This window comes from Lipotes vexillifer, unplaced genomic scaffold (assembly GCF_000442215.2).
Source record: "Lipotes vexillifer unplaced genomic scaffold, Lipotes_vexillifer_v1.1 scaffold556, whole genome shotgun sequence".
Taxonomy (NCBI): Eukaryota; Metazoa; Chordata; class Mammalia; order Artiodactyla; family Lipotidae; genus Lipotes; species Lipotes vexillifer.
The window spans coordinates 99243-110634 of record NW_006799694.1 but is presented as its reverse complement, the minus strand read 5'-3'; the positions used below and the strand labels follow the sequence as shown (position 1 = coordinate 110634).

General features: G+C 48.4%; 1 protein-coding gene across 5 annotated transcripts in view; it reads right to left on the bottom strand.

Annotated features, from left to right (window-relative positions):
• Positions 1 to 3013: 3013 nt before the first annotated feature.
• The window catches only part of SMOX (spermine oxidase), a 39463-nt gene continuing 31084 nt past the window's right edge, over positions 3014 to 11392 (bottom strand). The window contains exons 3-8 of one of the 5 annotated variants that reach the window (XM_007471865.1): positions 7661 to 7834; positions 7266 to 7498; positions 6739 to 7106; positions 5888 to 6048; positions 3946 to 4035; positions 3373 to 3510 (exon numbers count right to left, since the gene is read on the bottom strand). In XM_007471865.1, coding sequence (XP_007471927.1) covers positions 3373 to 3510; positions 3946 to 4035; positions 5888 to 6048; positions 6739 to 7106; positions 7266 to 7498; positions 7661 to 7834 — 1164 coding nt within the window. Of the gene's footprint in view, positions 3511 to 3945; positions 4036 to 5887; positions 6049 to 6738; positions 7499 to 7660; positions 7835 to 11392 lie in introns of all 5 variants that reach the window. The other 4 variants (XM_007471863.1, XM_007471866.1, XM_007471864.1 and 1 more) reach the window with 4 other exon arrangements.

The following is an 11392-nucleotide window of genomic DNA, read 5'->3' as shown; positions in this document are numbered from 1 at the left end:
GGGAAAGAGACTTGTACTACCTGGGGGCGAGCATTCCAGATAAAGGGGACAGCTAGGGCCAAAAGAAGGGGGCCACGGAAGGAAGTGGGGGCCAAAGAACAGATCACACAGGACATTGGAAATCACCTTTTATGCTCAGTATGATGGGAATCACTGGAAACCAGGGAAGCACATAACTGGATTCATATAGTTTAAAGGATCACACTGGCTGCTGTGTGGAGAACAGGCTAAAAGGGCCAAGCATGGAAGAAGGGACACCAGCTGGTCATTGTGAGAAAACACGGCTTTCATGTGAATATACCATTATGTTTGGCAGACCATTAATTAGACAGGCAGTTCTCTAGAACTGAACCAGCAGCCCACCTCACTCTGCACCTTGGGATCACCTGTGGGTTCATCCTGACAGCCCCGAGCAAATGCAGAGTGACTCAAACCAAAGGCACTTCACTCCTACCTTTGTTTGTAGGTAGGGAAGACATTCCAAGTGGCTCCCATGAAGGGGGAGCTAATATTGCTCACCTGTTCCAGAGCAGCAACAGTGGAAAGAGACAGTATTTGCCAAGTAACCCAGGCCCCCTGAAGGAACATTTCTGAGTCTTCCACAAGGCCATAACTGAACACCTTGCCCATGGATTCACTAATGACCACAGCACAAGAAACCATGCAACAAATTCTACATAGAATCCAGTGTCAGGAAAGAACTTTCCTCTCGAGCGACCTCCCACAGGTGACAGAAATTGTACAGCAGGCATAGGCACAGGTGTTGGCCTGAGCATGCCATATTAGACACCACTAAGAGTCATTTGAGTTTCAATCAATGCCACGGCTGTTTCAGGAACCTAATCACAGCAAGGAACTCATCCTGTGTCCCTGGTACATCTAGTCTCTGGTACATATTTCTGGTGGGCATATGCACTGATTTCTCTTCGGTATATACCCAGGAGTGGAAATGCTGGCAGGCACATGGCCTGCTTTAGTAGAATCTGCCACCACAGTCTCCCAATGTGGCTGTACCCAGTTCCACTCTGTCTGGTAATGGCCTAAGATTTTTTTTTGATGGCACCAGCCTCTTCTTCTTATCACATAATAACTAGAATAAGCCTGCACTGTGGCATCAAACAGACCTTGGATCAAGTCTCAGCATCACCACCTACCTGAGTGATCTTAGGCGCATTACTTGCATTACTTAACTCTGGAGGTTTTGCTTCCCTGATGAGATGAATCACCCTCCCCAGCCTGAGCTGGCATCCATGTCAAATTAAGAGACTCTACCTCCAGCACTTACGACTACCCTCCTGACTTGGGCACACCTGAAGCTCCCCAACATGCAATCACCAAATAAACATTTCCAGCCCTTCACCCTCATAGAGTTCTTCAAAATTCCTACACCTGTGATCCAGAGACTCTAAGTATTACTTTCATCCCCCATACTTATGTGATGGGCCACTTCTGTCACCACTTTCCCTAGCACAGTTGGTGGGGAAAATCCAGGACATGGGGAGGGTCCAAGACTGGATCACTGTCTCCAAAGGTGGTTAATAGCAGGTGCTTCCTGCAAAGTAACTCTGGCCAGGAAGGAGACAGACACTCTCTGACCAAAGTAAGATACAAATTTACATTGGCCATTTAAGTGTTGTTATGGAAATAGCTCCAAGATACATTATGTTAACTAAAACAAGCAAAATGCAGAACAGGATGAATACTTTGTCACTTTAGCATAAAAAGGGGAGAGAACAGAATACATTTACAGTGACATATCTAAAAACGGATACACAAGATACTAATAACATGGGGCCATTGGAAGTGGCAATGGTATTGGGGACAGGCGTGGGAGGAGGTTGTTCAGTGTATCCTTTTATGACTTTAGAGCTTTAACTACACTGATAGATCCTCTATTCAAAAAAATTTTTTAAATATATACTTACAGTTTTTCAAGTTATGCATCAGGTGAACATGAATCCCTGACATAAACTCCATGAGGGATGTCTGGTGGGTCAACCCTGGCAAAGCAAGGATGCCTATTAGATATGTCCATGTAGGTGTGTGTGTAGGGGTGTATATGCATGTAGGAGGGTGTGCATGTAGGGATGTGCAGGCAGGTGCAGGGAGGCATGCAGAGGAATATCTATGTGTTAGACATGTCCATCACAGTCTGAGGTGAAGGGGGAAAGGATGTAGAGTCATATCAAGGGCACTGCCCTATACTTCTGAAGAGTGGACCCAACCTAAGTTCATACAGAGTTAGACCAGGGGGTGCACCTGACTTTTCATCACTTCCTCCACCACCCAACCCCTCAACCCTATAGAATTCAAACTCTGTCACTAGAAATCTGGAGTAAGAAAATGACTAAATGTTCTTTAAGGTTTTATGCATGTGTGTAAGTGTAGTTGCGTATAGGTGTAAGGGTGTGGGGTAGTGTATCTGTGTGGGAGTGATGTATGTGTGTGTGGTTATATAAGGGGTGTATATGTGAGTGTCTGTGTTTTCACTCAGCAAAAAAATGGCTGGACTATCCACCTTCCCAGAAGTCAACAGAAGCTAAGCCAAGGGCCAGACCCAGGGCCCTGTGGCCAGGTGACACTGATTAATAATTAACACATCTGAGCTTGGCATGGAGCCACAACAGGTGTCCCCTCCCATAAAACTCACCTTCACTCCATGAGGCCATGTTACCCGATCAGGCTCTGAGAAGTCTGGCAAATGGCCAACAGGCAGACCCAGGCCTGTCCTGAAGGAGCTGAGGCTGGGCAGTGAGGGACCCTTACTCCAGAGGGGTCTCACGGACAGGAAAGGAAACAACCACAAACAGATTGGGGTGAGGGGATGCCCCCTCCACTAAAGGCAGGCACCTTCCTTTCTGGGGGTATAGCCAGACCACAGCGCCCCACCATCCCTTCACTCAAAGAGGATATGAGAGATAAACACAGACACACATACACACACGTACACACACACACACACACACACACACACACACACACGTACACACATACACACATACACACAAGGCTAAGAAAAACGGAAGAGAGAAGCTGAGGAGCACAGGAAGGGCAAGCCTCTTTTATTATCCCAAAATGCAGAGTATTGAAGGCACTTACAATAACAAGTTCGGAGATGAGGGGAGGCATGGGGAGGTCAGAGGTCAGAGCACAGAGGTAAATCAACAGACCCCACCCTGGTCACCACCCAGCAAGGAGAAAAGGAAAAGCTACAGGGCCAGGTCTGAAGCCATTTAGATGTCTAGCTCTACAAAAGATACAAATCCATTCTCCAGAGGATTAGGAAATGAGGAGTACACAACAGCAAGGGGCAGGGCTGAAAGTCACAAGTTAGTGGTTCTTTAAGGAACACGCTCAGCAGCGAGGAGGCCCTCAGGTCCCCTGCTGGAAGAGGTCTCGGTACATCTCAATGAGACGGGCAGCCTCGCGCTGGCCAGAGAGCAGAGCACCATGGGTGGTGGAATAGTACTTGCGGTGGGTGGCCTCACCTGAGAACAGCACCTGCATGGGCTGGGCAGGGGGACAGGGAAGTGAAGGTGGAGGAGCAAGAAAGGCTACCTGTCTGCCCCAGAACCACCCATCCATACTACAAGTCAGAGAAGAATAAGCAGGCATCTGAGATGCAGGTACTATTTCCACAGGATGAGGAGTTGCCCATCCCCATCTTCCCCTGCTTCTTCCCCAAACATCCAGGCCTCAGTCCTTTCTGTTCTGAGGCTTTCATGAGTCCTGTCTCTACAATTTCAGAGACTCACTGTGCCTCTTACTAGTGAACTCAGGGAATGATTTAAACTCCCTAAGCTTTGATTTTCTCATCTCCAAAACGGGTTTATACCCTCTACTTCTGAGAGTGGGTGTAAGAATTAAGTGAAATAATGTATCTAAAGGACTCAGAACCTGAAAGAATATAAGCACTCAACAAAGTTAGGCAGTAATTTAACAAACCTTTATGGAGCCTCTATTAGGTTCCAGGGACTGTTCTGGGCACTTGGAAGATAAAAGGTGACCAGGCAGCTGCTTTGAGGAGCTTCCTTGCTGGTGGGGAAGCCAGACACGAAACCCAATTACTAAATGGCGTCATACGTGACGTGATGGGTGTTTGGGCGAGGTGCTGAGAGCCCAGGAAAGAGGCCCACTGTCAGGGAGATCACACAAAGCTTCCCAGAGGACAGGACCTTTGGGCTTCTTCTCGGAAGATGCTGGATAAATAAACAGGCAAAGGACGTTTCAGGAAGAAGGAAAAATGGGGGCAAAAATGCACCAAAACAGGCCTGGTCTAGGAGACAATGAGAATTTTGGTATAGCCAGGGCTTAACCTTAAGAAAGGAGGATGTTTAGGTGGGGTCCAAGCACAGAACTAATGCTTGCATTCCAAGCTTGAGTTTGGATTTTACTCCAGTACATCTCAAACTGAATTTGCAAAGGTACCAGCTGGGGACCCTGGTAGGATGCAGTTTTTAATTCATCAGGTTTGGGGTGGGCTGAGAGTCTGCACATCTAACATGCTCCCACACGATGCCAGTGCTGCTTGTCCATGGACCACCCACCTTGAGTAGTGAGGTTTTAACCCACCAACAAAGAGCCCACAGAGGTGGTTAAGCTGAAAAGGGGGCACATACTGTGGCAGAGGGCAAGCTCCCTACTCCCACATCCATTCTCTTTCTCCTCAGTAACAAAAATCCTGTCTTTTAACTGGGTCCATTGCCATCCAGGAAAAAAAAAAAAAAAAGATGTATCCCAAACTAGTATCCCACTAGCAGCTGATGGAGTCATGTGACTAAGTTCTAGCCAATCAACTTCAAGTGCACTGTTGCTTAGAAACACTGACTCAGCCCAGGGGTTCCCTTCTTTTACCCATCAGCCTGTCACAGATATGAGAGCAAGAGCAGAAGCCTCCACAGACCTCTTGGACCACAAGGTGGCCTGGAAGATGGAGCCAGGTGCTACTGATGCTGGGCCCTGACACCTGCCTCCAGATTTCCTTTTATGTGACCTAAGTAAAGTTCCATCTTGTTTAAACCACAGTTTGTTTTGTTTTGGTTTTTGTTATATGCACTAGTCCTAACTGATGCAGGTGACAAGAAAAGGTGTGCTTTTCAGGAGGATGGCTGTAGCAGCAGTGAAGGCCTTTTCCTCTCTCCCCCTGAGCACAGCCAGGGCAGGCACAGCACATATTGGTTGACTACAATCTTCTTCACCAATTACACCAAAGAATTATTTTAAATATAATTCTGTTGGGGTTTTAACATTTATTGTATGTGTGTGCTTGGTGGGGAAAACTCAAAATTTACTTCATGGGAACAGAAATATATAGAGATAATTTCTTTTCAATTTATTATTTTTCTGTGTATATTATTACATAGTTGATGTAATTTGGGGGAGGGTCAGTAGTCTCAATTTTATTTTCTAAAACATATTGGGGAAAATAAACAAAACATACTCAGTCAGTGCTGTCCAAAAGAACTTTCCACGATGACAGAAATGCTCTATAGTGACACACTCTAACATCGTAACCATGAGTGACACGTGGCTCTCAAACTTGAAAGGTGGCTAGTGCAACTGACAAACAAAATGTTGGATTTATTACTTTAAAGCTAATGGCTACCATATTGGACAGCACAGCATTAAATGGCTCAGTTTTTATAACCTCAAGAAAGAGTTTAACACATCTCAATTTGACTGTTCTTCCAGATGTTGAGTGCACATTTTCTGTTTTCTCCTTCATTATGGGAGCTACTCCATCTATCTTACCTTGGCACTCCTCAGTGAACACTACCCTCCCACTCCTCCCCTGGACCAAACACACATACAAAATGCCCACCGCACCCCTCACAGATCCCCTCACTCTGCACCCCTTCCCTCACATACTCAGCACACCCACACTCACCGCTGTCTTGGAGCTCTCCGTGTATGGCAGGGGCTTGGCCAGCTTCTCCACATCTGCCCCACTCGAGCCCACCTGTGTATATGAATAGGATCCCCGGAAGTAGGGGTTGCTGCCCCAGGCCGAGCGCAGAATTCGCCGAGGCTTTGGAATGTTGGGGTTCCCTGTTGGGGAGTGAGAAGAGCCAAGTGGGGGGAGACTATGAAATGGCTGCACACAGAAGACACCCCTGAGAAGACAACTCCCACTCTACCTCTAGGGTTCTAGCAAGGCCAGGCTGCTACGGATAAACATGGAATATGGAGGAGGGAGGGATGGAGGCTGGGATTCAAGCTGTGCACCCCTCAACACCTCGTTGTGACCCCCAGCAAAATACCTCCTCTCTGTGGACCTTAATTTTCCTATATGAAAAACATTCCAGATAATAATGTTCCCCCTTCCAATTTCAGGGGTTCTTGTGAAGCTCTTCTGGGATAGTGGAGGAAAGATGTTCAACTAAAAATCAGACAGAAAAAACCACAAATCCATCTCTTAGCAAGACAACATGAGTAGGAAATCGGCAATCTGAGGTTTTGCGGTGAAATCTGAGTTTTTCACCAACAGCCCTTAGAAACAGAGAAGAAATACAGAGCCTGTGGCTTTGAGTGTCTCAAGTTCCAAACGGGGAGAGCCTGCAATTTAGGAGGCCAAGGCCAAGACACAGTGCCCTACCGCATCTCTCCCAGTGAGCACACCACCTCAGTGTCACAACCTAGGGACGAGGATGCTAGCACACAGTTCAAGAGACCCAGAGGGTCTAGCGGAGGAGGGCAGACGCCCATGGAGCAGGCAGCGGGGCAGGGACACGGACGCACCTGTGAACTGCCGCAGCATCTCTGTGCAGATCTCGGCCACTGCCTCGTCATCACACTTCTCCATGACAAGGGCCTCCTCCCCACAGATCCAGCCACTCAGCACGTGGCCGTAGCGCTCAGGCGGGTAGAGGACATCAAAGCCACAGATCTTGCGGTACCAGAGCTCGGGTGGGTAAGTGAGTGTGTGGCTCTCTGCCTCGTCCTCCCACACAAACTGTAGGCTGTTGCACTCGGGGCCCCAGAAGGGCTCCTCGAATTCTAGAAAGATCTTGTCGGTGGTGCCGATGCCCAGTCGGTGGATGGCAGCCACCTTCTCAGCGGGCAGGCCTGGCCGGAAGAAGCTGGCATGCTGCGTCTTGAGCACGCCCAGCGACACGGTCACAATCACGTGGTCCGCCGGGATCACCTCACAGTCCTCGCACTCCACCACCACCGGCCACTGCTCATCCTCATCCTGCCTCTCCCCCTGGGGCTCCTCTCCACCCTGGCTGCCCTCCCCAGTGTCATGATTATGGTTACCCTCACCCCGGGGCTCAATCTCAGGGCCCCAAGGGTGGGACGAGGCCTGGTCCCAGTGAACACAACGGACGGGTTTCCCCAGCTGGATGATGTGGGCCGGGATGCCCTCAGCCAGCAGCTCCACAACCCGCATGAAGCCCGAGGGGATGATGTGGTGGGCACCGGGAATCTCAGTCCACTCCCCAAAGGCGCTCAGGGACACCTCATCCATGCTGTGCGAGCTACTCTCACAGCTCTCCACCTGTGGGAAGAGCCAGAGGGGAGCCAGGTGACCGCCAAGGCTGGGCAGGGGTAGGAGCAGGACTTTAGGGCAGTGCCGCCCTCCTCGGACCCAGATTCCCCAGGGTCAGTCTTCCTCACTCTGGCATTTGTACTCAACAGAGCTCCGAGATGGCAAAGATACCTTCAGGTACTGCTGGATCATGGCGAGCTTCAGGCGCTTGGTGGCCTCTGGATCGTCAGGGTCGTCCCTAATGCGGTTGCGCACCTCCTCTCGGGTGAACACCCCCACGCTGTTCTGACTCTCAGCATTGACTGGTTTACCGTGCCGGAAGAACTCTTGGGTCAAGTTATAGACCTACAAAGAGACCCCAGGAGACTGAAAACACATTCACTCATCCCACCTCCATCTCAGACCTAAGAGCTCCGATTCAATAGTCACCACCTCCAAGGTGTTCCCGGATGTGCTAAGCCCACGGGGCCTCTCCTTTGGTAAATCAATGTCATGCTCAGTGCTGCACTGAGGCTGAACTAACAAAATCGAGGTTTGGGGCTGAACCTGGGCAGTCAGCTTCCTTGCCTCCACACACAGGAGGTGGGGTGGGTCCCAGAGGCTCTCTTACTCAGCCCCTGCTTAGAACAAAGTGAAATGTCTGGTGCCTATACAGCCTGTGGGGAAGGTACTGCCCCTACATGCGCTCTACATGGCTGAGCATACTGCCCACTGAAGAACCCAGGTCTACACACATTTCCCTTTCCCAAGAACCAAATGCACAAATTCTTCCCCTGACACTCCTGCTCAAGTGTATCTGCTTCACCCTATCCCAGGAAGGCAGTCTGGAGCTGTGGTCTGGCCAGTGTTTTGGGGGAGAGGGAGCAGAAGGGGCCCTGAAATCTGATCTTTCTGGAGACCCTCCCAATCATACTCAGGTCCACACAAAGTGTCCCCTTTACTGCAGGACCCAGACGCATTTAAGGAAGATGGCCATGTTGGGGCAGGGCATGTGGAGAGGAAGGATGTCCCAGTGTACCAAGGAATGGAAGTACATTTCACAGGCATATTTTGGCAAGAACTCCAGACAACACTTCATCAACAAAAAGCAATGAACAGTTCCTTGGAGTGGGGGCCTATTGCCTTCCCTGCCTGCCTGATACATAACTCCCACCAAACACTGGGCAGGTCTCCCTGAGGAAAGTAAGCCAGTCCTGGGTCAGGCTGGGATCCCCAAAGGGCAAGGTCTGAGCCCCAACACTCACTCAACAAACATTTACTGGGCTATGTGCCCAAAACAAGTTGTAATGTTGAGGAAGACAGACATGGAACCAAGCTTCTGTCCTCACTCAAGCTGGAGAGATATCATAACTGGGCTGTTTCTATATGATGTGCCGTGACAAGAAAGAACCCAGGGGTTGTGAGATCAGCTCAGAAAACCTTGGACAGTCAGGAGATAGCCAAGTAGGCAGTGGAAAGGAGAGGGAAAGTATTTCAGGCAGAAGGAACAGCATATTCAAAGACAGGGGAGAGGGAGAGTGTAAGATGCAAAGTGGCTCTGTCTTGCTGAAGTGGGCAGTGAGGAGAAAGACAGTTGCAAGAGAGGACTTTGGAAAGGCAGACAGGGGCCAGGGCACGAAGAACTAACAGTCATGTCAAGGACCCTGGACTTTATCTAAGACCCTGGCAGACTTCCCTGGTGGCACAGTGGTTAAGAATCCACCTGCCAATGCAGGGGACATGGGTTCAAGCCCTGGTCCAGGAAGATCCCACAGGCAGCGGAGCAATTAAGCCCACGAGCCACAACTACTGAACCCACACGCTGCAACTACTGAAGCCCGCATGCCGCAGCTACTGAAGCCCGCGTGCCTGGAGCCCATGCTCTGCAACAAGAGAAGCCACCACAATGAGAAACCCGCGCACCGCAAGGAAGAATAGCCCCCGCTCACCACAACTAGAGAAAAGCCCGTGAGCAGCAACAAAGACCCAATGCAGCCAAAAATAAATAAATGTATTAAAAAAAAAAAAAAAAGACCCTGGCATCACTGAAGGGTTGTGAGCATGATCACATGCCCACTCTCCCTCCCAGGACACTGGCAAGTTTGGGCTCCTTGGCCAAACATCTGTGGCTGATGCTGATTAATGGCGTGTTTCCCCTCCTAAAATGAGTCTGAATTTGGTCAACACACATTCATAGGAATATGTCTGCCCTGCAGCCCAGCCCTGGGGCTGCTGAGTAGAGGAAGGAAGGTAGCATTGCCCACCCCCCACCACTCCACTCAAGGGAAAAGCCTCCATATAAGATAGAAACATGAATTAAACGTGTCTCTGAATATAAACTATAAAGAAGAAAATGACTTAAATTATTCCTTTTTCTTCTCCCTACAGTCACAAGATGCTGGGCGTTTGGTCTTAACTGGAGTCCTCAGCAAATTCCTCACCCAGTTCCACTGCCAAGGAGTCAGGCTTTCAACTTGCCTCCTCCTCACCCCGGGTTTTTCCTTTCGGTGATAAGCAACACAGTAGCTAGTCAGCTTATGTTAACTAAAGGCCAAAATGCCCAACTGAGGACAAACAAATTTAGTCCATGTATGTGATTCTTTGTGTCAACCACTGACTAGGACAGCCTTAACTGAACATGCATTTGTCATGTTCAGTCTCCTGTCCTGGGTTAAATGACATTTTCCCAATGTGATGCAAGGGGAATGGGACAGGTCTGTAACAGCTAATACTACTCACCCCAATTCTCATTAAGCACTTTTCATTGGGATCTCATTTAACCATCATAACACTATGAAGTAGGTATAACTGTGTCCATTTTACAGGTGAGGAAAGTAAGGTTCAGAGAGGCTCAATAACTTGCTCACGATTATACAGCTAATAAATGGTAGAACTGGTATTGGGTTGGCCAAAAAGTACCTTTGGGTTTTTTTTGTTTTTTGTTTTTTTATAAATTTATTTATTTTATTTATTTATCTTTAGCTGCGTTGGGTCTTCGTTGTGGTGTGTGGGCTTCTCATTGCAGTGGCCTCTCTTGTTGCAGAGCACAGGCTCTAGATGCACGGGATTCAGTAGTTGTGGCTCACAGGCTCCAGAGCGCAGGCTCAGTAGTTGTGGAGCACGGGCCCAGCTGCTCCAAGGCATGTGGGATCTTCCCAGACCAGGGCTCGAACCCATGTCCCCTGCACTGGCAGGCGGACTCCCAACCACTGCACCACCAGGGAAGGCCCAGTACCTTCAGTTTTTGAGTAAAAATAAAAGACACAGTTTTCAATTTCACCAAGAACTTTATTGAGCAACATATTCACCATCTTGTCCTACTACCTTCTGCCATTTTTCAGGCACCTTCATAATTCCATCATCCCAAAACTTTTTATCTTTTTGAGCAAAGAACTGTTCCAGGTGCCTTTTACAGTCTTCCAGGGAATTGAAATTTTTTCCATTAAAAGAATATTGTAAAGACCGAAATAAATGGAAATCCAAAGGTGCAATGAATGTCTGGTGAATACGGCAGATGAATCAGAACTTCCCAGCCAAGCTGTAACAGTTTTTGCCTGGTCATTGAAGAAACATGAGATCCTGAGTTATCCCGATGGAAGATTATGCATTTTCTGTTGACTAATTCCAAACACTTTTCCTCGACTGTTGCTTTCTAATTGGGAGCAGTACTTGTTGGAATTAATCATTTGGTTTTCCAGAAGGAGCTCATAATAGAGAGCTCCCTTGCAATCCCACCATATAAACAACATCATCTTCTTTGGATGAAGATCGGCCTTTGGTGTAGTTGGTGGTGGTTCATTTTGCTTGCCCCACCATCTCTTCCGTTCCACATTATTGTACAGTATCCACTTTTCATTGCCCATCACAATTTGTTTTAAAAACGGACCATTTTCATTATGTTTACGTACAGAATCACATGCAGAA